The sequence below is a fragment of the Artemia sp. Qi Xiang Cuo genome, chromosome 5, assembly GCF_049724085.1.
Source record: "Artemia sp. Qi Xiang Cuo chromosome 5, ASM4972408v1, whole genome shotgun sequence".
Classification (NCBI taxonomy): domain Eukaryota; kingdom Metazoa; phylum Arthropoda; class Branchiopoda; order Anostraca; family Artemiidae; genus Artemia; species Artemia sp. Qi Xiang Cuo.
Window position 1 is genome coordinate 17,679,775 of NC_142798.1, and position 27,864 is coordinate 17,707,638.

Genomic DNA, 27,864 nt, shown 5'->3' on the forward strand with positions numbered 1-27,864 from the left:
TTTTCATCCTCCTGGTAATTTTCTTGAATCTGGGGATTTCTGGTGATATTATTTTTTAATCTGGTGATTTTCACTTAATTTGGTGATTTCTTACAAAATTGGTTGACATTCCATGCATGGTTGGTTTCGCTGTCTTACTAAGGTGAAATAATCAGTGACTTTCATATTTAATGTCTTGTTTTCATTCGTTACTTCTTAAGAGTGGTGTTATTTTGGGCTTCTGTGTATTTTTTTAGCTTGGCAATCGGCTTCCCCATAGTTACAAATTTTAATTCATAAATACATACATGTGTGTTCCATACGTGATAAAAATGGATTGAGGCTCAGAAACGAAAAAAAAAATTCTCTGGTAAAGAAAGCATAGTCCCACATGAACATAGATTCAGCAGCCTAGGCTAGGTCTTTCTCAAGGGACTTAACAGTCTCCAGAAACCAGGGGGGCTCAGTCTCAAGGGACTATCTTCTAAGGAACCAGGGAAATAAGATTTATCACCGCTTGTCTGATATTTCAGCTTAGACTTGACCCACGACAATTTTCCGGAAGTAGAATAAATATATAAGAAATTGAAACCATTTGAGTAGTCTTTTTCAGAGCTGAAGTTTACTACTAAGGATACCAATTATGGCAAGGGGATTACAAACGCTCATAAGCAAATGAAATTCGATTTGAGGACAAAAGAGGATTATTATTACGGTTATTCTTTTCAATGGAAACCTACAAAAATAAAAAGAAAAAAAATTGCAAAGTACAGAGAAAGAAAAGTATAATAGTAGTTAAATAAATAAAAAGGCTCTTCATGTCCAGTAACAGGATGTTAGGTAACAATTTCAGTCTTTGCTTGGAATTCCGGTTTTAGTTATAAATTCTCTTCCTTCTTGAGCAGTTGACGGCGTTTGAAAAACATAATGTCTTATGGTTTGTTTACACATTGCGGAAATTCATGCGGATTTAGCAATCCGTGCGGAAATTATGTCCGTTCTTGTGCTAGAAAAAATCTCTAGCTTTCCGCAACGTTTTGGTCAAATCAGGACGGAATCTTGGCAAGATTTTTAAATGAATAAAATCATGAGTATGGATTATCAAAAACTACACGATCTTATAACTTTGGTTCAAGGCTACCCCAGCTTATATGATCCTGCGCACCCAGGCTATAAGAAAACTACGAAAAACGGTGTCATTTGGCTCTCTATTGCTCAACGGCTTTCAGAAGAAGGTAAGAACATGGGTCATGCTGTTGCAATAATTTGAAATTTTTGCCTTAAAACGCAGCGTTATTTCAGCCATAGTTCGAACAGAAACGGACGGATTTCCGCATGGATTTCCGCAATGTGTAAACGAACTATTAGCTCAGGGTGCCTATTCCGTCTTCTTGGTGTAAAGCTTATAATTATTGACCACCGAGCATTTTTTGGTGATTTTTGTGAAATACTGGTGATTTTCTTGGTGAAAATCTGGTGATTTTCTTGGTCAAAAACTGTTGTCGCGGCAACCCTGCTGTCAGATGCTACGCCAAGAAATTCATAATTCAAAGAGCAATAACGCTTGTTTCTTTGTATTTTACATTCAATTGTATATTAAATGCTAGGGCATTAGATTACATTAAATTAAGTTACTAAAACACTAAATTCTAGGGCATTTGAGATCTGAATAATTACAACTTTGGGCCATAAAGTATAAAATGTATTATAAGACTTTATTTTTGTTGAACATAGGCTAATACAAAAGGCAAAGGAAGTAAAAGACAGTACTTATAGGCTGTACAACATCCATATACTTAACTAAGGTAGGGACAAGGAGAGTACACTAGGCTTAGGCTAATTGATGTATTTTGTATGCTCTTCCCAATAAATTAATTGTTACAAGTCCTATTCAAAGCCTGGTAGGAGCCTAGAATTGGGGCTATTAAGATGGAAACATGTCAAGAAGCAATTCTTACTTCAAAATATACAGAAAATTGTAAATAACACATTTTGAATGTGCTTTCATTATATTTTACACTATAAGGTAAGACACCCAGTAGTCGGACACTTTAATCACTTTGAAAACTTTTTGACATTTAAACTACTCTAATTACTGTATTATACCACCTAGAAACTTAATTTTTGTATCAAAAAATTTCTGAAGAATTTCTGAACAAGTAGGTTACTAATTCAAATAGTTTCACTTGTACAGCGCCTCCTATTTTTGAATTTACTAACAAGTGACAATTCTGCCTTAACTTGGACATACAAACAGCTCATTGTAAATTGGTTATTAAAATAGTATAAAAGATTCTGTCTGAGAATAGGCGGGTGGCCGACTACTGGGTGTCTTACCCTTATGTTTAAATATATAGCCCAGCTTATATATTTGGTGAATATAAAGCAGTTCATATAATTGACCTACAAATAAAGTGAACATAATACTCTAACCTCTTTCTGAATATGATAACCACTTTTGTTGCAAATTCAATTTTAAGTCTTTTTTGGACCCTTGAAAATGATAATTTCTTTCTATTGCTTTTAAGAATAAAAAGGATTAAAACATTTGTTTCAGGCCTACTATTTCATTATAAGATCCATTTTTTTTAAATTCTTTGTTTTCTATCTGCCATGTTTCTTCTGTCAGTTTTGATATTTTACAACATATAGATGATAGGTATGGCAATTTTTAAGTTGCCTAATAGAATAAGAAGAAAATACAAAGGAATTGTTTGGATTTTTTTTTTATTCAACTTAATCTTGACAAATCAATGTTTCTGAATTATAAAACTTTTACAAAATTGATTTATTATAAGTTTGAAACAAAAGTTTTAACCATTTTTATATCAAAAAATATAGAAAGAAATTACTATATTCAGAAAGAGCATAAAAAATGGCATCAAGTTGTAGGCTCACTTTATTCATAAGTCAATTACATGGACTACTCTATATTTACCACATTTTCTACATTTGTTTATGTTTCTTGATTTTGTCAGTATTAGTTCAATTTACAGGCTGAAACAAAAGTGATGCATGGGTAATAGACAATTTGGGCTGTTGTAGAAGCACATTAAAATTAAATTAGCCTAACTACAATTTTTCTGCATATTATGAAGTAAGATTTGATTTCTTAACATGTTTCTTTCTCAATAGCCCCTAATCTATGCTTCTACCCAAAGCCAACTTTAATTGGCCTTAATGGTTGGGGATCATTCAGGAGGGGCAAGGGAGGCAGTTGTCCCCTAATAATTTAGAAAATGTTATAATTTATTAAGTAAATCTAAAAATAATAATTGGCAAGAAACTTGTTTATGTGTTCCCAGGTTCTTTTTTTCCAAACATAAAATTGGGCTAGGTTAAATACAGTAGTACATTTTAGGCCTACCTTAATTTTTTACTAAATACACAACAAAACTGCAAAAATTAGAGTTGGCTTTGTGCTAGTTTTGTTTAAGGTTTCATAAGATAAGATAAATCTTAAAAAAATATAGATACATGCCATGGATGCTGGGTACAAAGAATCTGCCAGTAAGCCTCCACCACTGGAAGGTATATAAGCAGGACTGTCAACTTAATTATGAGACTGTTTCATGTGATTATTGTTTATTATGTATTGTGTAATATTTTTGAAATTAACCAAGTAGGGTATTTGCTGAACAGTGACATCTTTTTGTTACCACTGGAAGAAAAATGTGCTATTGAAGATTTAGGGCAGGCCTACTTAACCTTTGCTTTTTTACCATTTGGTACTCTATATCTATTATAGAATAATTTCCCAAAACATGTTTTCAGACAGCTTAAAAAAACATTTAGGGTTGTATTTTTAATAAATTTATGGCAGAGGGCCCCCAGACAGCTCTTTTTATGCTCTTTCCAAATTTAATACTTTTTTCACTTGCAAAGGTCCCTCCCCCTTATGGCCCCTAATACCTAGAATATAGGTTTGTACAAGACAAAAAAAAAAAAAAACAAGATTCTTACTTTACAATATGCAGCATGTTCTTATTATTCCCATTATTGTGTCTACTTTTACAGTTAATGGTATTCAGGATTCATTTTTGGTAAGTATATACAAGATTCAATAACTAAAGTAGGCAAACACACTGCTCAATATCTTTTTTATGCTATTTCCAGATATAATTATTTTTTACTCACAATTGCCCCCCCCCTCTCCCTGTCCATTATGGTCCCATGTGTAGCCATGGGATTTAGGTTTATAAAAGAAAAAAGAAATGCTCTAACACCTAAATTCTTACTTTATAATATGCAACATGTTTTTATTAATCAGATTATTATGTTTACTTTTATTATGTTCTACATTCATGGATCATTTTAAAATAATATTTAATGTCCAACAGGTCAGAAATTCTTTTACAATCAGATATTTGTCTAATAGTTTTAACAGATCAAGAAGCTCATTAACAAAGAAAACAAAACATTGTTGACTTATTAATTATAAAGTTTATTGAATTTTATAATTTTTAATCAGTGTCTTTTGAATATATTACCTTAAACCACTTTACCACACTTGGTAGCAATAGGATGAATCCTGTATCCACCAGTTTCAGCAGTGGTAGTGATCTGACTTGCCTGTGATGTCTCAGATTGTGGAACAAGGTTTGTTGAGCCACACCTTGTCCACTGATTTACATGCATCCCCTCTGGTAAAGATCACTTTGAAAAATTTATGAGAGTAACCTCAAGTTCTTTGTGAATCTTCATGTTGCATGTAGCAAGGGATAGTATTTCTCTATTCTAGAGAAACAATGAATACCATTAGGGAAATTGTAGTGACCTTTATTGCTTTTTATTACCCTTTGCTAGAGTGATTTTAGAGCTGCTAAGTCAGTGTTATTGACTGGGTTCACCTCATTGTCAACTAGTGCACCAAGGTCTCTTTCTGCATGGCTACTGAAGATATTTTTGGAGGATCCATCACTACACTTCACATTGTACTGGGTGTATGGTTTTTTCTTCCCAAGATGGATAGTCTTGCACTAATTTATGTTGAATTCCAGCTCCCAAGTATTAGTCCAATGTGTTAATATATTGAGGTTTTGTTTGATTGACTGAATACTCTCTGCTGTGTCTGCTCAACAGACAAGTTTTGAGTCATCTGCTCAGAGGTTTACTGTATTGTCAAAAATTGTAGGCATATTATTTCCATATATATTAAAAAGAATAGGCCCCAGGACTGTGCTTTGAGGCACTCACTTCCAACTTCAGCTATGTCTTGCCTTCCTCACCAAATATTCTTACCATCTGTCTTTGATTGGTAAAATTCTAGTTTAGGGGCTTCTTTCTATATTGAATTTTAGTTGAGTTAGGTGAATGAAACTTTTAGGAATTGATCCAGTAGAAAGGTACTCCCAAGCTACAAGGTGTATCCATTTGTTATTCTAGGGCTTATGAAACTCTACACATGAAAGGCAAACTCATCTAAATTCTAACAAAAAATGTTTTACCTTAGTTTTAAGTTTTCAGTCTCTTTTCCATTGACCTTAGTTTCTAAAAGTGTGATTCCTGTTATTTCAGTAGAATTTTAAGCCATATCAATTGTTTTCCCCTAAATTTTAGAAATCGATTTACAAATCTTTAAAACCTTGTAAATTGGGATTGAGCTAATGTATGAGGCTCAAAATACTTTTCTTCTGCCTCATTTCAACAGAACAACTATTTTGCATGGTTTTACATTTTATGCCACAAAGATTGTTAAACGTCATCAAAGATCACCACCTTCTGAAGGGAGAAGGAGTGGAGGTATGTGCTCCAAAGTACCATCACAGGGGATCATTAAGGCTCTGGGTGAATTCCTGAGAGTTTTGTTTGCCTAACTCAACTGCTTTCATTTGAAAAGGGATTTTTCCTTTTTGATTTGTTAGAAACTGCCTCACCCACTCAATTACATCCCCACTCAATCCCATGGTTTAAAACTTAATTTGGAGTCTTTTATGGCAGACCTTACCAAAAGTTTTTGCCAAGTCAAAAAGTAAGATGTCAACTGGAAACCCCTGGGTTAGAAGCTCAGTGACATATTCATATGAATAGATTAGTTGTGTTTCAATTGACACCAGTTCTAAAGCCCTGCTGACGAGATGAAAAGAAATTGTTTGTTGTCAAGTGTTTCAATTTTGCTGTGTTATCAATTCCTTCAGGTAGGCTCCTAACTGCAGAAGTAATGCAGATTTGCTTAGAATTCCTTGTTTTTTTCAGTCCACATTTTTGGTCTACAGATTTCTGAAATAGGTGAGTGGGGGGCTTTATAGTTAAGCATGCACTTCTTTAAAAAAAAAAATTGGGTGTAAACCATCTGGTGATGGATGTAGCAACAATAAAACACCTTCCTGTTCCCTATTAAGATCTGTTAGTCTGTTCCTGATAGTTATTTATGTAGTGCAGTAAATTTTCAGGTTACTAGAATGTTGATGCTTTGCAAGTCTACTATTATATGCTAATGTTTATTCTAAACTAAAATCTATTTGACATGAGTGTATGTAAAAACTGATCCTTTTGGTTGTATAGCTCTATCTTTTGACCTGTCAAGAACTGAAAATTATAAGTTGTTTAAGCTTCAAAAAAATTTCACACAATTTTTAAGTAGTAGACAGGGCTGGAATTACAGATTTGATGCTTCTTGGCCCAAGCGTTTTTGCTGCCCCGTTTTTGCGAGATTTTCGGAGAAATTCTCGATAGTGGAAGCACTGAACAGAATGCAACTGATGAGTCAAAAGTAATGAAAGAGAGAGGTGATACCAAACTTTCAGCTGCCATTCTTGGAAGACATCCGACAGTTCATAAGTGGCCAAGGAATTCCTATGTTGTTTTAAAATCGCTTTTGTGTGAACAGGAACCGCGGCGACAGAGTGCACCTTGCAATTTGACGATAAATCACATCAGTCTAGTTTTTGTTAAGAAAAAATCACTCAGTGATAATTTATTGCGGCCCCTAGGTCCGGGCCTAGTGGACCTAATGGTAAATCTTGGTCTGGTAGTAGACTCTATGAATTTAAGGACATTAGCTGCATAACTATAGGGAATTCTTTCTCTTGTTGAGGAATAGGGTCTAAAAAAAGACAGTGTATCCCTTTCTTTCACTGGACCATACAATTTTCCTAGCTCTGGAAGATCACACATGATAGTTTACTTTTATCCTAGCTACTCCAAGCTACTTGCTGTCCATATACTTGTGTGCAAATGGCTTTGTAAGACAAATCTATATTCACAAGCTATGTTATACAACTTGTATTATTATCTACTACAAGTTGTATAAGCCGCCTGTGGCCAACACAGCTTCCCATGTTCCTCCTCTGCCCCAATCTATTCAATGCCTCCCTCTTTACACCCTCCCAAGAAGTTCCCGTTTTCCTAACTTTCCTTGTGACATCCTTCTACCCCACTCATGAACTACCTGCTTTTCGTTTGGTCCTAGATGGTTTGCCGACAAGGACAATCTTTTGCAATATGTCATCTTTCATCCCTAGAGGGTGTCCTGGCCATCTCATCTTTTCTTGCATTATAGCCCTAGAAAGCAGGATTGAACCACATTTTTCGTACAGCTTACTGTTTGAGATACAGCCAGTCTGTTGGGTTTTCAAAGCAATCTGAAGCCAATTTCTCTGGAAAACGTCTGGTAAATCCTCCTCTGTTAAAAAAAACCATGCTTCACAACCATACTTGAACACTGTCATCACTGTAGCTTCCAATATTATAATTTTGGTTTGCAGACATATCTTCCTTAGCAACTTAGCCTCCTAAACATTAATTTCAAACCTATTGTTGCACCCTGATCTTGCAAAACCTTCTAATAGTTAAAAGTTCACTCATTTTGCTAAAATTTTCATCTAAGATGCTTAAATCATCAGCATAATCTAAGTCTAGGGGAGTTTTACCTCTCCATTTGATTCTGGGTTCTTCCATTGCCTTTGCTGTGCTCTTAAGACAACGTCCATCATCATGATCCATTTAAATGGGGATAGAAAGCAACTCTGCTTAACTTCTAATTTAATACAAAACCAGCTACTAACCTTATTTCCTACCTTAACCATGAAATGTAATTCCTGTACATAGCACTAATCACTTGAGTGTATTGATCTTGTATACCATCTAAGGATAGAATCTTTGCCAAAGCTGTTCAATTAGCTGAATCAAACGCCTACTCATAGTCTATAAATCTGAGTACAGTTTGAGCGTATAAATTCTTCAGTCACAATGTTTTTTAACATTGTAACATTCCAAGTTGCAATTTTCATATTGTTTCAAATCTTTGAAATAATTATGGCCTCAGGAAAAGTAATGGTCCCAGAACCAGTAATGGTCCCAGAACCAGTAATGGACAGGGACTAACACATCTTCTTAATTCAACATGAAGCGCTTCAGCCAGCTAAAAACCGGACTGCAAGATGTCCCTGGGACCCCTGGTTGTGCAATCATGGGTCCATCTTGGTCACAACATGGTTTTCCACACTTGGTGATTCTCTTATCAACGAGAGTCGAAGTCGTGCACAGACAATCTCAAGCCTATTACCTCCGACTCATCATATATTCATGGCTACAAATATAATGCTACTGGGAAGCAACCCATAATAGATAAGCTAGCTAGGAAGAGGTTTTTCAGCTCAGAAAAGCCTATGAAGACAAATCAAACCCAGAAGAATTATCCATTCATCAGATCCAGTGCAAATACTGTGTCATTTACTAGACTATGATTTCCTTGAAACGTGTCACTCCTGAAGGTCATCCTGTAGCGCTGTTAGTAGTCACAGATTTGGTTAGGAAAATTTATTAAAGGTCCACGCTGATGTCAATATGAGGCCACGCAAGCAGGATTTTCCTGTCGGGGATAGGGACGGAGGAGGGAACTTCTGAAGGAGCGAGACTCCAATCCATCTTACAATACCAGAATAGCTCCAACCTTTCATACCCAACTATCCTCGGCAGGACATTTGTCAGGGTATTTAATCTATTATTACTACACAAATTAAATTATATTGTCACTAATTTATGTTCACAAGTTATACTCAGTGCGACAAGTAAAAGAAGACAAAAAGACCAAAAGATGTAAAAGAAAGGAGTAAAACAAAAGAAGAAAAGGTTGTTTAATTGCTACTGTAATGTTTTAATTGTTATATTTGAATCTAAAAGTTTAAGTTAGCGATTTTCGTTGAAAAAATTGTGTTATCGAAATAAGTGATGTTGCGTATTTCCTGCGTTTTAATGTTTTCGTCTCTACTTTGTTATTGTTTATGAATCTTACTAGATTTCACAATTGGACGATTAAAAACTAATGCTGTATAGTAATTATGTTTTATTCTTATTTGACTTAAGTCTGAATATTAAGTGAAGGCTTTGAGAAACTTTTCTTCTGATACGTGTTTAAGGCTGCAAATAAAAACAACTAATTTTAACGTACAAATAACAGGTCAATAGGGAACAAATCCTTATATTAGACAGTGAAAACAATAAAAAAAAATCTCAAGATATTTTGGTCGCATACACAGTGGCCGTCCTCAGCAGATAAGCTTGATCTGCTTATCTGATATGTTATTGTTTTTAATGTCCAATAAAAGGATTTGTCTCTATTGAGCTGTTATTTTGTACGTCATGGAATGGTAGTGTTGTCTTTGAAAATACCTAAATAATGTTGAAAAAGGGTGAAGCAAAGGAAGCTTTATATTTCGCTTTTATTACCTTAAATTGCCTGGGTAATTCAAGGACAAGCCCAGTGTACGCTAGTCATTGATAATTCTGCCACTGACATTATAGTCACTAGTCAGTATAACACTGCCACTAGTCACTGATGATATATCCTGCATCCTATTACATGAGCCATGGTTTAGTTTAGCTCTCCATGTCAAGATTGTGGCTTCAATGGCTGGTGAACTGAAACAACAAACGGTCGTTTTGCTCAGACCATTCCCAAGGCTAATGATGTGGCTGGAGAAGAAATGATTCCTTCTCCTTGATTTTGCATGCTTGTGGAACAGCTTTGCTGAATGACCCCTGGTTTTTGACTACTGGGCAAGCTGTAGCAAGTGGTTGTCATGATAATTGAACAACTTGTAGGTCTCTATCGTGTCACCTCTTCGTCGATGTTGTGTCAGGATTATCAGTTTGAGGCTCAGCACTTGGCATGCATCCTCTTTTTTTAGCCTGTTTATGCATTCTGTTGTTTTATTTAATTAATTTCTGTTCGTCTTTTTGACAGATTTGAGGGTCATCTGGTCTGTTTTATTAATCGGTGTTGCAGCGCGCATTCCTAACTCTAATTTCGGTCTTACCAGTCTTTTGCTAAGTTTAGCACTAAAGACTCTGACCTGCTGCGTTCTTCTATTCAAAAAGTGCATAATCCAGTTCATAAAATCTTCTTCGATTCTTATTTCCTTCAGTTTTGAATGGAGGCTTTATCAGTTTCCTTCAGTTTTGAATGGAGGCTTTTTATGGCAGGCTTTATCAAAAGCTTTAGAAAAGTTCAGCTGGAGCGTATCAACTGGAGGCCTTGGTCAAGAAGCTGGGTTATGTAATTGTACAAGTTAATCAGATTTATATTAATCAGTGTGCTTGGTTTCAGATCCATGTCGTTTTTTTTTAAAGGAGGTTATTTGTGATCAGATATATGAGAACGGCTTTATTTAAAATACCTTATTAGATTTTTCCAATAGCAGAGGTGATGCTGATTGGCTGGTAATTATAAGTTTAAACTCGTTTTCTCCTTTGTGTAGTGGGACAGTATGGACTACTTTCCAGTCTATTGCCCAGGCAAATTGAAGGAGTATACCCAGGGCATGTGCATATGTATGTAAATCACTGATCATTTTTTTATGAGAGAAATCATTTCTTTTCTTAGAATAAATTTAGTGTTTTCATTTCGTTTTTGAATTAATTATATTTCTCCTAAAAAGGAGATAGATTGCTTCTTAAACTATTTAATGATTTAAAACTGAAAGAATAATTGAAGAATACTTGCTAGGTAAATAGAGGTCGTATCCAGGGCTTATCACAATGGACTAATTATGTAGCTTATATATATATATATATATATATATATATATATATATATATATATATATATATATATATATATATATATATATATATATATATATATATATATATATATATATATATATATATATATATATATATATATATATATATATATATATATATATATATGTATATATATATATGTATATATGTATATATATATATATATATATATATATATATATATATATATATATATATATAAATGTTACAACCCAGAAAATTTATGTTTGGATATGTATAGCATAACTTACTGCTCTAACAAGTATTACTACTAACAACTCATCACAGCAACCAGTCACCTGAGGTCCGCACTGGTGTGCAAACTCCTTCTCTATCTCTATCTGTTTTGATTTACTTGTTTCTTTTAAAACTTCTCTATAGCCTCTTTCTACTCCGTTTGAGGACAACCTGATTTTTTTTCTTTTTTTTTTTTTACCCCGGATGGGTTGCCAAGAGCAAGGTATTTTGACAACCTATTAAGATTTATCTGTAAAACGTGACCCAGCCATCTTAGCTTTTTCTTTCATTATGGTCTTAGAACAGTAGTAATAAAAGAAAAGCAAAAATGAGCATATAACATTAAACAAACACATTGGAAAGAAATAAATATAAATTTCTACTATAATTTGTTTTTGTTTCTTTCCTTTTTTTTTCTTCATAACAATGGGGTTGAAGATGTTGCTAATTTCCATGAATATGATTGGCTGAAAGTTGAACATTGTTCTACTCAGTTTTAAGACCGAATCCAAAAACCTCTGACATGTGCAAACAAGAGTTATTTGTTCAATCAAGACAGTGTCTGGTATCTGAATGCCATTTGACTTTTCAGAATAAAGGAAAGCGAAGTTACTGTCAAGCAAGGTACACTGGTTTTCAAGAATTCCAAAGAAGATTCTCAACTAAAAGAGTGACGTCAATCCTTTAAGGGCTATCATTTTATCCAAATATATTCAAGAATGAGTGGCTTAAAAGGTTTGTTACCTTTTTCATTCTTTCTTTTCTTTTCTAATTGTGTGGCTTTGAATAGTTTTAAGCCATTTATTTGGTGATACTTTTTATATCTCTTACATCAGTTCTTACATTCTGCCACTATTCATTTCGTGCATCAGACCTGTCATGGAATATGCATGTCCTCTCTTTGCTGGTTCACCAAAAAGCCGCATCGCTCCACTCCAACGGATTCAAAATCAAGCAGTTCGTGCAGCAACTTCTTGCAACACTGTAGCTAAAACCCCACAGTTCATCCAGGAACGCTTCGACGTGGCGTTCATGTCGGTTTTTTACAAGTACATGTATAACCCTCCGTCAGAGGGGCTATCGAAGCTCGTTCCTGACAGAGCAAAGCCCTTGCGATCAACTCGCCGAAGTACAGCTCGTCAGTTCTACCTTGAGCAGGGTACTCCTCGCCAAAAATATCTGAAAACGATTTTCGCCCGACGATCGGTTGCCACATGGAATAGCTTGCTGGCAGAGTTAATCCCGGAAAATTCTTCCCTTGACGAGCACAAGAGAAGGTATAACAAATACCTCAGTGTTGGAAGATGAGGTAATTACCAGGACTGAGGTAATTACCAGGACATATCATCACCTGTGATGGAGCCGTGAAGCCTGTAATATCAAAACAAAATCATTTATGTGTTCTGTTTTGTGTGTATTTTTATTCTTTAGATTTCTTAATGAATCTTGATAAAGATAATCTTGATTTTGTGTCATTTCATTTTTGGTTTATGACTCCTTATTTTCGTCTATATCCTAAAAATTGCTTCAAATATAGTTAAAAAACATATCCAATCTCTTTTACAGGTCTATTCTAATTACCAATACGGTCAGATGACACATTTATTTCATTTGTTCCATGCCAAAAAAGTACATCGTCTGTTAATGTCTGCCTGTAAGAAGTTTCCTAATTGATTATAATTTCTCTGAAGAAACAATTGTTCCTTGATTTGGAGAAAAATAAAGATCATAGTATATCTTTGGTAATTAACATTGTTGTTTACCTTAGTTTGTAGTTTGATAACTTCAGTGGCACCAGTTCACATAAACCTAGGGGTTGGGTCGCGTGGGCCAATTTTTTCTCAAAACCTGAAGGGAATGATCTTTATCAACGAAATACCAAAAAACATTTTTGAGAATCTAGGGAGAAATTTCTCGTTGTTTATGGTTAGACTTACATAAACCCTTTTTAAGTGTTATTTGCCCTCTTGTTTGCTTGGGGTGCATCTGGCTTAGTTTTAGTGTTGTTTCGTGTATCTGAACACATAACTTGAAATGCTTTATTTTTTAGAGTTCAAGGTTGACTGAGGTTTTTTTTCATTTTTTGGTCATTTTCAGTCCCATCTTCGGAATCTTGTTTTTAACATATTGTTCAATTCTCAAATTTGGTTTCTTTACTTGTTCATTCATTTTTATTTCTTAGCATCAACTTTGTCAACTAGCACAAGTAGCTTTGAAGCTGCCAATGCAAATGATCAGCAATTGAGTAAAATGGCAGTGGAGGCCTTTGACAAAATTGAAAGTTATCTTCAGGAAGAACTAGCATTTTCCATTGTAAGTGTACCTTAATAATGTATCAAAATATTTTTTACAAATTTCTCATTGAGCACTAGGGGCTTGGCTGCACTGCAGGTGAGCACCATAGTTTGGATGAGCAACAAAAACTTGCTCTGATATTGAAAATTATCTTCAGGAAGAACCAACGTTATCCGATGTAAGTGTATCTTAATAATGTGTCAAAATATTTGTGTGCAATTTTCTCATTGAGCACTAGGGGCTTGGCTGCACTGCAGGTAAGCACCACAGTTTCGATGAGCAACAAAAACTTGCTCTGACATTGAAAATAATCTTCAGGAAGAACCAACGTTTTCTGATGTAAGTGTATCTTAATAATGTGTCAAAATATTTGTGTGCAATTTTCTCATTGAGCGCTCTCATTGAGCACTAGGGGCTTGGCTGCGCTGCAGCTGAGCACCACAGATTGGATGAGCAACAAAAACTTGCTCTGATATTGAAAATTATCTTCAGGAAGAACCAAAGTTTTCCGGTGTAAGTGTATCTTAATAACGTGTCAAAATGTTTGTGGCAATTTCGCTGAACTGCTGATGAGCACCAAAATTTGGATGCTGTAGTCCAAAAGGTGGTAAGGGTTATTAGTATCTTGTTCTATTAGTATCCATAGTCTTGAACTATTAGTATCTATTTCTATTATTATTTGTTTGTATTATTATTATTTTGTTCTATTAGAATCCATAGATCTTTGTTCTATTTATTCCCCTCTCCTTATTTCACCTTTTGAAGTATACAATACAAAGATAAAAATATGAGGTACTGTTGTACTAAAGGGACTCTTTTTATATCTCAAACTCGAGACGCGTTGAAAAACCCGTTTTTACGGGATGATACAAGACACCGCGGTAGAGAAATACAATGTATAGCGTGGTTTTAATTGCGTATACGATTTTTAAATTGTTGTTTTTTGGGGTTTTTTTGGGGGAAAAGGTACCTAGGTTAGGTTAGGTTACGTATTTACTATATGCTATGCTCCCCCCCCCAATGTGCAAATATATAGCCCAAATTTGTTTCTAAACTATTATATAGTCATCCTATTTTATTTTATTTCATTAGCATTAACCAAACTAGCACTATATAAAAGAGTCCGTTTAGTACAACAGTACCAAATATGATATGTAAATAAGTGAATAAAGATAATAGGTTTTAGTTTTAAGGTTATTTCCTTCTTATAGATCTGTCGATGAAAATATCATCTGAAATTTTAATTTCTACCTTTTTTGGCCTCAATTGGACGATGAGGCAAACCCTCAGAACGAAGAGATCGCGGGGGATATTGAAGAAAAGAGATATTCCTTAAAAAACAAGGAAATTACCAGAAACGTTGAGTGCTAAGAATAAAAGGGGTCACAATCGTTCTTGAAATAGATGAAAAATAAATGATACTGTTCAAAAAAGCAATATATCTAGAATATAAAAATCTGTTAAAAAATTCTTCTTTTTTTCTAATAACTTCAAAAACAAGTGGTTTTTAGAAGATGCTATAGAGGCGGGTGTATATCAACAATAAAAACTATTGCCAACTTTTCATAGCATCTAGATAGTTTTTTCAGGCCGGAAAAAGTCTAGATAGTTTTTTCAGGCCGGAATTTTTTCGATTTGTCAATTTTCAGAAAAAAAAATATCCTGCCGTTCTCAAGAAAATATAAATAAATAAATTAAAAAATAAAATAAATAAATAAATTCATATACAATTATTTCTGGCTGAAAGAGAGTAGATAGATAATGTATATATATAATGAGAGTCATAAAGATAATAGTTTCGGTTACCTCGCGTATGACGTCGCTCGATTGTGACAGAGCTGGAGTTTACAGGGACAGCAAAGTATTGTAGGATTATGTTAATTATTGAAATTATAATTACATTGATGATAAGTAATTAATATCATTTATATCAAGTTGTAAGTTAACATAGCAAAAGAAGAATTAATGCTCTCAAATTATGACCAGTCAAACCTCCTTTTATATGATCTCCGTTACTTGGGTTTTCATATCGACTGCAATCTCAGCTGGAAAAAACACAGCAAGATAGTATCAGCTAAAGCTGCCAGAGGACTCGGGATACTGAGAAAACTGAAGCATACCTTTCCTCTGTCAACCCTCAAGCTCATTTACAGCGCTATTGTAGACCCTTATATTGGGTATGGATGCTCGGTATGGGCGAGTAATTTCATCGGCAACTATAAAAGGATACAAATTGTTCAGAATAAAGCAATCAGAGTACTCGGAGAGATGTGCCACTGTGAAAGCACTGCCCAATCTTACAAAAAATTTGGCATTCTGAATGTTGGGCAGCAGCGTGATTATCAGTTATCAGTGTTTGTCTATCAGTGTCTGAATATGTTATCTCCTGAGTACTTTTGAAATGTATTTTCCCGCAATTCTCTCTACCATGAATATTCTACACGAAATGTTGACCATTTGGTCAGTGAGATCCGACATTCAACAAGGTCAAATTTTGCTTTACGGAACATAGGTGTTTCGCTATGGAATGGTCTCCCGGATAGTATTAGAGCGGCCGATAACTTAGTTTCAATTAAGAAAGAGTTAAAGAATTTTGTTGTTGAAAAAGGAGGATAATTTTTGGAGATTGGGGTGAGGAAGAGGGAAAGGGGGAGGAAGAGGGAAGGGGGGTATGGTTAGAGTGTGACAATGTAAATTGTTTTCTTGACTTTTTTTCCTTTTTTTTTTTTTTTTTTTTTTGAAAAAATAAGAATTTATTGGTAATTATTATTATTTTTATTTATTTTTGGTTAGAGGGCGATTAGAAGATACAGCCACCAACAGGATTTTTTTTTTAATCTTAATGTGGTTGTTCAGTTATTTCTGATGTTTGTTGAATGTTTTTTTTGGTAAAGTAAAAAAGTATATGTCTATGTCCTAAAGGTTTTTTGCTTGATTGCAAAAAAACGTTCTTTTTTGTCTTTATGGTTTTTTACTATTTTCTTTTAAGCTCCCTTTCATCTATAATAGTCTTTTGTCACATTCCTTTTTGTGTTTTGTGGTTAGATAACTGGAATATTTGGTTTATCATGCTCGTCACATACATCATATCCGCACCTGCACAGCCAGTAGCGCCCAGAGGGCTCTCAACTCAAGGCAAATCCAAGGACCTCGCTTTTGGATTTGGTTTTGTCTTGTTGTAATGTGTAGCAGTCTGGATATTAAGGCCACATAAGCTAATTATTTGTATCAAACTCCTATTTCTTTAAAAATATCGTCAGCCCCTCCCCTTCCCTCATATAAGCTTTTTGGATTTTTATACCAATTTCGTTTTTTTTTTTTTTTTTACATTCCTGTATAGCCTAATACTACTATTTTATTGATGTTTAATTTAGTTTATGTAATGGTCAACCTTTCATTTTAATTTTTTTAGGAAGATTATAAGGTTGTTGAAACAATGAACAAAGTCACAACAGCCAAATATGCGGATCTTGTCAATCTGGCAACTGGTGTCAAAAAAACAATTGAGGATCTGAATGGAAAATGTAATTCTTTTTTTCATACCAATTACATGCAGGAATTTTATGATATATTCAAAGGGGAAATAGTAGCCTACCTATTATAGGAAAAATTTTGTTAAGTATATTATATATATTTATCCCTATAATAATATGTATGTATACATATTTTCGATATAGCTTGCATAATAATAAAAAGATAACAAAAACATTAAAGAACTATGGACAATTGAAAATGAAATTTGATTAAGTTGGGTAAGCAGAAACTTATACAACCAAATACGTCTTAATAAATTACGAAACATTAATTAAATTGAGTTTAGTGAGAAAGACCTCCATAAGCAGTTATGCAGTTTCGGCAGTAGAAGGTCCTAAACTAAAAAATCTTAAAAAATTAGAAAAAAAAACTCTGGGTGAAAATCAGGAAAAACGAATAAGCTAAGACCAAATGGCACCAGGGACGTCATTTAGGGGGGGGGGGCTGGCTGGGGCTATAGCCCCTCCCTGATTTTTGGAGGGGCCCCAAATCTGTTGTCACAAATTCTGTCGATTTGATTTGAAGTAAAAAAAAAAAAATCATGTAAAGAGTGTTCTCAATTAAAACAAATCCGTTTCTAATATAGCTGTACTTCACATACTTCACAACAGTATATAGTGAGCTTCATTCCCAAACACATTTTTTTATTATTCCTTTTTCATGTATCACGACATATTCTTATTGCCTTTTTGTTACTGCCACGGTGACCAGCTTTCATTACAATAAAGTAATTGGGCCTAGGATCCGTAATAAAATTATACATGTCGGTTACGTGATTCTGGAGCAGTGATCCCCTCCATATATAAGTATTATGCACTCTATATTTCTTTGAGACTGTTTGTGAATCTGTTCTGACTCTTTGCTGAGTCGTGTCTGACTCAGGTCTGCTCTGTTTCTGGACTTGGTAAATAAAACACTATTCGGCGGACTTTTTGCGTTCCTAGTAGCCATAGACGTATTATCAAACAGTTCATTTTAACGAACCGTAAATAAGGAGAGACTTACTCCTTACTAAGTAAGTAACTCAATAATAAGTGAAACTCTATAAAAAGGAATTTGATTCTAATAGATACATCAAAAGAATTGTATTTTTATGCTGATTTTAAATATACAAGTTTCATTAAGTTTAGTTTTACTCATTAAAAGTTAAGAACCTGGAAAAATTTGCCTTATTTTCGAGAAAAGGAGGAAACACCCCTTAAAAGTTATAGAATCTTAATGAAAATCACACCATCATATTCAGCGTATCAGATAACCCTACTGTAGAGTTTTCAAGCTCCTATCTGCAAAAATGTGGAATTTTCTATTTTTTGCCAGAAGAAAGATCACGGGTGCGTGTTTATTTGTTGTTTTCTTCCCCCATGGGTGATGGTATCGACCCAATTGTCCTAGAATGTCGCGAGAGGGCTCATTCGAACGGAAATTAAAAGTTCAAGTGCCCTCTTTAAGTGACCAAAAGTTTTGGAGGGCAAATAGGCCCCCTCGCTCGCTAATTTTTTTCACAAAGTCACCGGATTAAATTTTTAGATAACTGTTTTGTTCAGCATAGTAGAAAAAACTAATAACTAGGTCTTTGCGGACGACTTAATTCCCCGCAGTCCCTGGGGGAACGGCTGCAAGTTATGAGCTCTGTCCATTGTTTACATATAGTATTGGCTATTGGGAAGTATCCAGACGTTTTCAGGGGGGATTTTTTCTGGTGGGAGGGGGAAGGCGGTTACATGGGAGAATCTTTCCATGGAAGAATTTTTCATGGGGGAAGAGAATTTTCATGAAGGTGGGCGCTGGATTTCCCAACATTATTTAAAAAACATCAAAAATTAAATGAAAAAAACAAGCTTTTTCAACTAAATGTAAGGAGCAGCATTAAAACTTAAAACGAACAGAAGTTGTTACGTATATGAGGGGGGTTGCCTCTCCTCAATAGCTCGCTCTTACGCTAAAGTTTTTTTCAACTTTTAAAAAAGGTTATTATTCTAATTAAATTGCCTTTGTGATTCAGAAGTCATTATTAAATAACTGGAACAAAAATCAAACTTAGGCTGTTATTAAGTTATTATTAGTTAAAAAAATAGTAAAACTAATAAGCAAATTTCATTTTAATTATTCATGTACGGTGAGCCAAATTCAAAACCTATATTAATTCAAAAACGTTCAGAAATAAAATAAAAAAAACAAGTTTGTTTAACTGAAAGTAAGGAGTGACATTTAAACTTAAAACGAACAGAAATTATTCCGTATATGAAAGGGGCTGACCCCTCCTCAACGCCCCACTCTTTCCGCTAAAGTTTGACTTTTTGTCACAGCTCTTCTTTTTAAAACAATAAAAGTTTTAGCAGGGCGCTGAGGAGGGGACACTCATTTCATATACGGAATAATTTCAGTTCGTTTTAAGTTTTAATGTCGTTTCTTACTTTCAGTTTAAAAAACGTATTTTTTCATTTAATCGTTAATAGAAGCCAGACCGTACGGGATTTTTAAAGTTTCTTACGCTTATTCTTCTTTGCCTCCAGTCAACGTGTTAAATTTGGCACTCAAAATGGTTATTTCATGAATTTTGTTTCTCGAATTGTCTTGAAATTTAACTTCTTGAATTTTGAAAAAATCAAAGTGAGAATTTCCGACCAGTAATTTTTATTAGATTTCAGGAAAGATAAGAAAGACAAGGAAAATATATTATATGAAAGGACAATTCAAAGAATCGATAAAGATCTTGAAGAATGATACTTAATCTCACACGCCAAAGATCATAACAAAACATGACTATGAAAATGGACAGGATTTGTTAATAAGAGAGCTAAAAAGAAATTGTATCGACAAACAAAGACCAAATATTTTGACTTCACAAATAGAAGGCTTTATTAACGGGGGGGGGGGGCTTAGCTTGAACCAACTAAAAAAAAAGGTAAGAAAGCAAGAAAAACTTAACTAATGAGAGCTATACAAGAACAACCTGAGCATTGAAAGAAAAACTCAGACTATCAATTGGTGCCAATTCAAGAAAATTTTAGATTGGGGAGAGGAATTTACTGTTGAACATCCATAGGGAGGTGGAAATTTGTTGTTTTTTACATTTTTCTTTGAAAATACCAGGACAGTGTCATGAGCGGCCAATTTTCAGGTGGGCAAGCGCGTATTATATCAATTGCACCGCATGCAATTTACATTAACTGCCATCCTCATAGACTCAACCTTGTTTTGGGTAATTCCATTCAGAACTTGAGAGGAAACGCATATTTTTTCGCCACTCTTCCAAAGCTGTACTGTTTTATCGAGAATAGCAGTACACGGTACCAACTGTTTGTTAATGTTCAGAAAGCCACTGGCATAACTGTTGTTCAGCTGGAGTAATCATCTACTACAAGATGGGCATACTGGAATAGATCGGTAATGAGAGTTATGAGAGATCTGATGTTGGTATTTAGTAAAAAGGCTCTTAGGAAATCGTTGGATTTTAATTGTATGGTTAGACAATATATTTAAATATATTAAATTATTATATAAAATCAAACTATATAAAATATTTAGTTAGAAAATATTTTTAGAAAAATGAGACCTTCTTGGTTCTCAGTGTTGCAATCAAACTGTAAATTACTTTCTAACTTAAGTTCTCTCTGTATTCGTAAACACATTTAAATTGATTCTTACTAATATTAGTCGACTTTGGGACAGGACTGTGCAAACCATTGCGAAGAAATATTGCTCTTAAATAACTGTGAGCCAACCAATTTAGGGAGCCCACAGAGGTTGCTTAGCCCCCCCCCCCCTCCCTTAGTTCAGAATCAAATGACGCCACTGTATGGCACCAAACAGTATAAGAAGGTATAGCTTTCCTTTGACGGTCTTGTTCAGTGACGGTTTTAGGGGGGACAGAGGGGGCACTTGCCCCGGGTGCAGAAATTCTAGGGGTGCAAAATTTCAAATAAATAATCTAACTGTTATAATCATTAAGCAATTTTAGAATTCTTTTCTTATTAGAATAAAGTAGAGGGCACGGTTAATAAATGAAAGTAAGTATTAAATTATTTATTAATTAGTAAAATAAATAATAATAATAATTAAATTAAGATAATAATGATTAAAAAATAAATTATTAATTAATTAGTAAAATAAAATAAAAACTAATGAAATAAAAATAATTATCAAATTAAGATAATAACAATTAAAAAATAAATTATCAGTTAACTATTAAATTGAAAATAATTTTGTTAATGCATAAAAATTATGTTAAAATCTGGCCTGAAAATTTTTCGGGGACAAGGGGGAGGGGGAAGAATCCAGATTTTGCCCCTGGCGTACAAGAGAGGCCAGAACCGCCACTGGTTTAGTTGTCGTTGGGGATCAACATATTAGTCCGGGCGCCAGGTGTTGAAATTGTGAAACATACCAGGATGGAATGGGGCAGGTACAAGAATTATCCTGCCCCCTTGTTCCTAAGTCGACGATGCTGATTCAAAAAATGCTAACGGCACTTGCTTGCGAGGGGTGGAACACTCTGAAATTAGACTGTTTATTGTATTTTATTGTATTATGCAAGAAAATGCATCTTCCACAATGTTTGAGGTGCAGTTTTCCTCTCAAATACGAGACAGAAATTCATAGAGGCCATAGAATGTCTTCATATCGAACTAACACAATTAATTAGAAGAAAAAATTGCAGCAATGTCGCAGGTAAAGAAACTAAACAAAGTCAGAATTAACACTATTTATTTAATGCTCACATTCCCGAATTTATTACGTTTTTTTCCTAGTATCGCTCCATTTCTAGTTACGCACAATTATTCCTCGTCTGAATCAGCCTCGGTCTCGCAGCACTTCCTACAACAACAGCACAAAAGATTGCAACCTCTAACTGCTCATGTACATTTTTGAACACAAGATTTACACTTGCAATATGGCAAAGTTTTCTGAATAGTGGATGGCCAAGCAGGAAGGGTTAAATTAATGGGTATTATCCATCTGTCCTTCATCTCCCATCCTAAATCAAGCGGAGAAAGGTACGAAGGGCAAGGTGTAAGTGCCTGCAGTTTGATGGACCACTGGTAAATGCATCTTTTCACATGTAAGGCAAAGGAGTCGTCGGTTGGAGGCAGGCTCTTCAATGTTTTCGGGCGAGGGAACAAGTGAACGTGGAGTTCATTCAAGCACGAAAGTTCCTCTGATTGTCTGTATAAGGCGATCAAAATCTTGCAACACAGCTTCATAATATCTTCCTCAAGCTCAACTACTCTGTCGAATTGTCCCAAAATCTGTTCAGGTAAGAGCAGATGTTCGAGGTAACCACGGCACAGCTGCTCTAAGGATCGTCTTCTTCCCTTTGGAGAAAACGAAGCTCATAGTATCACAACGGGTGAAACAGTGCAAAAACTCAATAAAATTCACTAGAGACGCTGGGAGTCAATTTGCAAGTTCAATGATTGAAATGATTTTGTCCCGCAAGCGAACCAACACATTAGGGTTGGCATGGCTCTGCTTTTCAATCGTCTTAAAAAACTGAAGCAAGATGACCACAATGTCTGTGTCATTTGCTTCCACAATTTCATCCGTGCACCCCGTCCTGGCGCAGAAACCTGTGGGAAGAGCGACACGGGTATTCGCTTCCTCATGTATGCTACTCAGTTCATTGGCAAATGTTTCGTAGTTTACAGTCTGGTTACCTGGAAGCAGTTGAACTACTCCAGTTATATCTCCAAATCCTCCTGATAGGTACACGGGAAAAGCAAGGACTTTGCAGTCAGTACTGGTCCAAAGGTTAAACATGCATTCTATAAGCTTTGCTCTACTTTGGATATCAAGCATGATAGAGGCCCAGCTGTCGAGAATCATGTTTGGTCGAATTGAAAAGGATTTTCCAGGCCTGTTTTCACGCCGTTCATGGCAACCACTAATGTCTTTCAAAGAAACAACTCCAAAACTCTCAATGTCTTTAAATAGTCCATCATAATGGTCTACTATAACATGCAGTTGAGTTGTTTGTTTGGGAAGTTTTTCTATACAATGCATTGGACTTAGACAGAATGGATTGGACTTGTATAAATTGGCCTATATATTTGAGCATTAGGGGGGGAGGGGGTTAGGTTACGTTGGGTTGGGTTAGGTTTCCATGATTTTGTTTCTAAAGTATTATTTTATCATCATTTTATGTAAGACTTCGTTAGGATGAACCTAACTTCACTTCTTGGGTGTGTTCCCAATAACCGACAAGTACCTGTATTTGTTTTAGGTTTTAAAGGTGCCCTTCACTTTCATTTGGAGAAAATTTGTTTTTTTTAATTTATTAATTTGAAGTATAGCCCTTTATATCATAACTAAGTGAATGATCCGAATTAGCATTTTCTTGCATGAAGTGCCTAAAAAGTTATGGGATTTACCACTAGTTCATCGATTTTTCTTTGTATTTGTTTCTCAGAAAACAAGGAAAGAAAATTGTAAGGAACGAAAATGCAAGGAAATAAAATAACCTTAGAAAGTAATGCTATGCCGTGAAGCACCAAGAATTTTCTGATTCATTAAGGACAATCAATTTCACAATAGAATAGAATTTTCAAATATAGGAATTAAGCTGTCACTTCCGTCTTTTAAGTGACTAAAAGCAAATGTCAGTATGCCACGAAGCATCAAATAACTTTAATTTAGCACTACCAAGTGTCTTTTTTCCTTGGAATTTTCTTTTTGATACTTTTTTTGTGATTGCAAAAGCTTAAATTAGCCTGATACTACAAAATGATTAGCCAAATAAACATATTAAATCACAACCAAATTTGATGGAACTACAAGATCTACCAAATTTGGCTATTAACAGGAACCAAATCAACACGCTAAATCACCAAATTTGAAAATGGACGAAAATAAAAAAACAATTTGACGAAAAATTTACTAAATGGTCAAAAACTTAGGAGTAACACACCCCTCCCCACCCCTGGGATGCTGCTGCTTCCATCACCACCCATTAGTTTGCAGTAGGAGTTCATTGTCTCTAAAGACTGTCCATTCAAGCTTCCCAGAGCTGTCCCTGTGGGAATGGATTTTCATTAGGGTGCAGGAAAGCCCTTGCAGGATTACATGCTGAATTTGTGGAATATCATCAGATGTAGCAATTTAGTTGGCAGATAGATATTGGCCAAGAGAATGGGAAACTAGTAAGACTGGAAACTCTAAGGTCCATGAAAAAAAAAATCAAGGAAGCCATGTAGCAACATCTAGACTAAACAATACCGTCCTTTGTATAGCTCTAAATAATTACTACCTGTGTATCTATGTTCCACCTACTATATCTTAAAAACTGTCAATTATCAAAGCTTTTCTAAAAAATATTTGCAACATTAGGCACTGCCGCCAAATTACCCACAAGTGTATTTGTCAATAATATGTCTGCTCCCAATTTGGTTAATTTGGAATATAGGACCTGATAAGATACCTAAGAAATAAACATACCATTCAATTCAGTCTGTTCTCTTGATTCGGTCTTGATACTAAAACAACAGCAGTCAAAATAACACAAAGGTTACCGGGAAATTACTTCTGTTTTTGCGGCTTTTGCTCGCTAAATAGCACTTTTGGGGAAATCTGAAGTTCAGATCCAAATTTGATAGACTTCCTCTTCTTGCTTTAAAGTGCCGTTTTTGTTTTCGATATCAGCGTTTTTTAGGCTATCTTTTGGTGCATGTTTCATAATAACCCCATTCAGTCGTACCACCTTCTTGAAATAAGCGAAATAGCGAAGCGTGGCGTCCGGACTGTATTGAACTTCTATGGACGAAAAGAGTTGTCGAATTCAACTAACTGTCGAGTGTCGGATTCAGCTAGTTTTGCTTATTTTTTTTCGCGGTTCAATCAGGAAACACCGGCGAAAATGAGGTGATGTCGTAAAAACTTCCTTGTTTTGAAACACGATAATTAACATAACTAGATTAATTAAGCCAATAAAAGAATAATCAAAAACATCGAAATATCAAATACCCCCCCCCCTCTCTCTGCAAAGCTTTATGGCCGGCAATGTGGGAACAACTAAAAAAGAGCCTTTGAAAATCGCGGTTTTCATGCAGGAATAGACCTGAGATGGATCCAAGGAGGAAAATTTTAATTTCGATGTCCTTGGTACTTTGAAAAAATATGATAATTAATAAACTAATAAAATGCTTTTATATTAGGTTTATAATAGGCTACACTTATTTACAATAGGTACTATTTTCCCCTTTGAATCTACAATGATATGCTTTTAAACAGCTCGTGGTAACGAACTTCAAATAAGGAGTGACAAAAAAAAAAAAAAAAAAAAAAAAAAAAAAAAAAAAAAAAAAAACCTGAAAAATAGTTTTTTTGGTAATAGTTGACACACTAAAAGAGTAGGATTATTAAGCTGATTCCATATTTATGAATTTGATTAAATTTAATGTAACTCATCAAAACCATTTATTGTAATCATTAAGTTTTATGGTGATAAACCTGGAAAGCGCGTTTAGATTCTACTTATAATTTGACTTTGCTGTATTACTATATTGGAGCTATGCTGGCACGTACACAGGAGTTTTTGTGGGGTAGAGGGGGCAATAATAAAACAAATTATATTCGTAGTTTGAATAAAAAGTACCAAAATTCGGGAAAATTTCCGATTTTCCCGGACGACCCCCAAGGTCCTCTCGCTAGAGCTGGGCGATACTCAACTGATGATTAACAGATTTAATAAAACTATAAATAAATGAAAATAAGGCTGTGGAGCTTATACCATTTACTTTGTGACTATTTATCAATGGGAGGCTAAGGGCCTTCTTTTCGCTATTTTATTTATTTAGTTCTTTGTTGACTTTTTTTTTGTTTCAGAATTTAATTAGTTTCATTTCCACTTGGTTTTTCGGAAGAAGAAACTTTTGTTCAAGTCTCAACGGTTTTCAGCCGTTCTTTTTCGCCCAATGGGTGGCAAACTGATGGCTTGTACTCTGAGTTAGTTAGAAATTATATGGCAACATCATTATGCAGAAGCGAGAATTTTTTATAAGCTGCCATTGCGTGCACAGGAAATTTATTTTTAGCTCATTTAGTGCTGATTTTTCAACCCACGTCTCTTTATTTTAAATTTGGTCCCGCTACTGCCTAAAAGTGCAAGAATGTCTTTTGCGTTAAGAAGTGAATTTTAGATTTTCACTGATTTATAGATATATATGGCTGTGTAAGTTTCCACTTTTCCAATTTAAACCGTCAGATATCATTTTAATGTCCTTAGTATTTCATAACCAAAAACATGTTTTTATTGACTTATAATATTTTAGCTTATGCATTTAATTAAATCGCGCCCTGAAAAAGGCAAATATTTACATGCGTGCGAAACTTAATCTCGTCAATACTTTCAAGGTGTCTTAATGAAAAACTGCTAGAGAAAGCGTCTGATTTGTCTTTTTTCAGATCGTGAGCTGGAACCGTACCTTAATCAGCTTAATTCTGTTGAAGAAAGCGTAGATAAGTTAGAAAAGGCTGCCAAACATCTTGAAAACTATTCGAAACAGCTAGAAAATAAATTCAAGTCTTTAGAAAAGAGATAATATTTGTGACAAATATTTGGTGCCGGCAGATAAAGATCTCAAAAAAGAAACTTGATTGTTCATAGTGTTTTTTATGTGTATATAAGGTGAAGTGTGTAGTGGAAGTTTTGTGTTCATGGAGACGTTGATTTGTCATTACCTTATTTTGATGCAAAGTGAAAAATTAAATAAAAAGTATCAGGCACTGTAGTTCAAAGAATAGTTTCTTTGGATAATAAACGTTGAGAAAAAAAAGTTTTTCTAGGATTTCTTTGAAAATTATAGAAGATTTCTTTATAGTAAATACTCATCACTAGGTACTTAACCTTTTTCAAAAATCATATTTATAATCTTCAGCAATTTATCCCGAACTTCGCAACCACCATATTTTAATAATCATTTACCGCATTATCAGCACTTGAATTATCAGCACTATCAGCACTTATCACATTATCAGCACATTATCAGCATTTACCGCATTATCAGCATTGAAGCACTATTAAAACAAATATCCTTCACTTCAAATAGTAAAAAAATCATGATTTTCTACGTCATTTTCTACAATTTTATTGTTGTTCAACACATTCTCAAAATATTCAGTACAATTACTGTTTATTTCATTCCCAGTAATTAAGGCCCTGTACTTCAACTGGGACACGTCCAGACTGACTAATTCATCTCAGTTTCTTATCATGCTGTCTGTTAATAATATTTTAATATTATTAATAATATTATTGTAATAATATTATTAATTTAATAATATTATGCATAATATTTTGCTTTTATGCCGTTTGACTGCATCATCTAGATCCTCGACAATTTTACCCATGACCTCCACTTCACACCTCCTCAGTTCATACTTTAAATCCTTCTCTACTTTACTTAATTCCCTCTTAATCTGATATGATCCATCACTCAAAAACTACTTTTAAAAACCCTCCTCTTTTCTACCAGGCTTAAAGCATTTGCGCTTTCTAACATTCCTAGCTGCATCTCTAACTTTCTTCCCTAAGACACCCTCTGCTACTTCGCAAACCATTTTCCTAAGACTGCCCCATCTATCTTCTACATTGTCAGATTTTAAATTAAAATTATATATTGAACTGTTTCTCAAAAGTTCTTCTCAAATTCTCATCCTAGAGTCCACCAATGCCATAACTTTCTGGGAGGTAGTTATTCCTTCTAAATTCAAGCTTTAAGTTAACTCTAAACACTACTAGATGGTGATCTTTACTTTTAACATCAATGAAAAAACTGTTATATACTCTAGTGTCTT

At 34.5% G+C, this 27,864-nt stretch overlaps 1 protein-coding gene across 2 annotated transcripts; it reads left to right on the plus strand.

Annotated features, from left to right (window-relative positions):
• The first annotated feature begins 1,535 nt into the window (after positions 1 to 1,535).
• Positions 1,536 to 27,864, plus strand: Blos2 (biogenesis of lysosome-related organelles complex 1 subunit 2). Of its 2 annotated transcripts, none has more exons than XM_089089381.1 (5): positions 1,536 to 1,570; positions 11,837 to 11,979; positions 13,427 to 13,557; positions 16,952 to 17,063; positions 26,473 to 27,864. In XM_089089381.1, exons 2-5 carry the CDS (start codon positions 11,964 to 11,966, stop codon positions 26,607 to 26,609), a joined length of 396 nt encoding a protein of 131 aa, XP_088945507.1. In that variant the 5' UTR covers positions 1,536 to 1,570; positions 11,837 to 11,963; the 3' UTR covers positions 26,610 to 27,864. The 2 variants fall into 2 exon arrangements, with proteins under 2 accessions (XP_088945507.1, XP_088945508.1); XM_089089382.1 differs by lacking the exon at positions 1,536 to 1,570 and adding an exon at positions 1,602 to 3,510.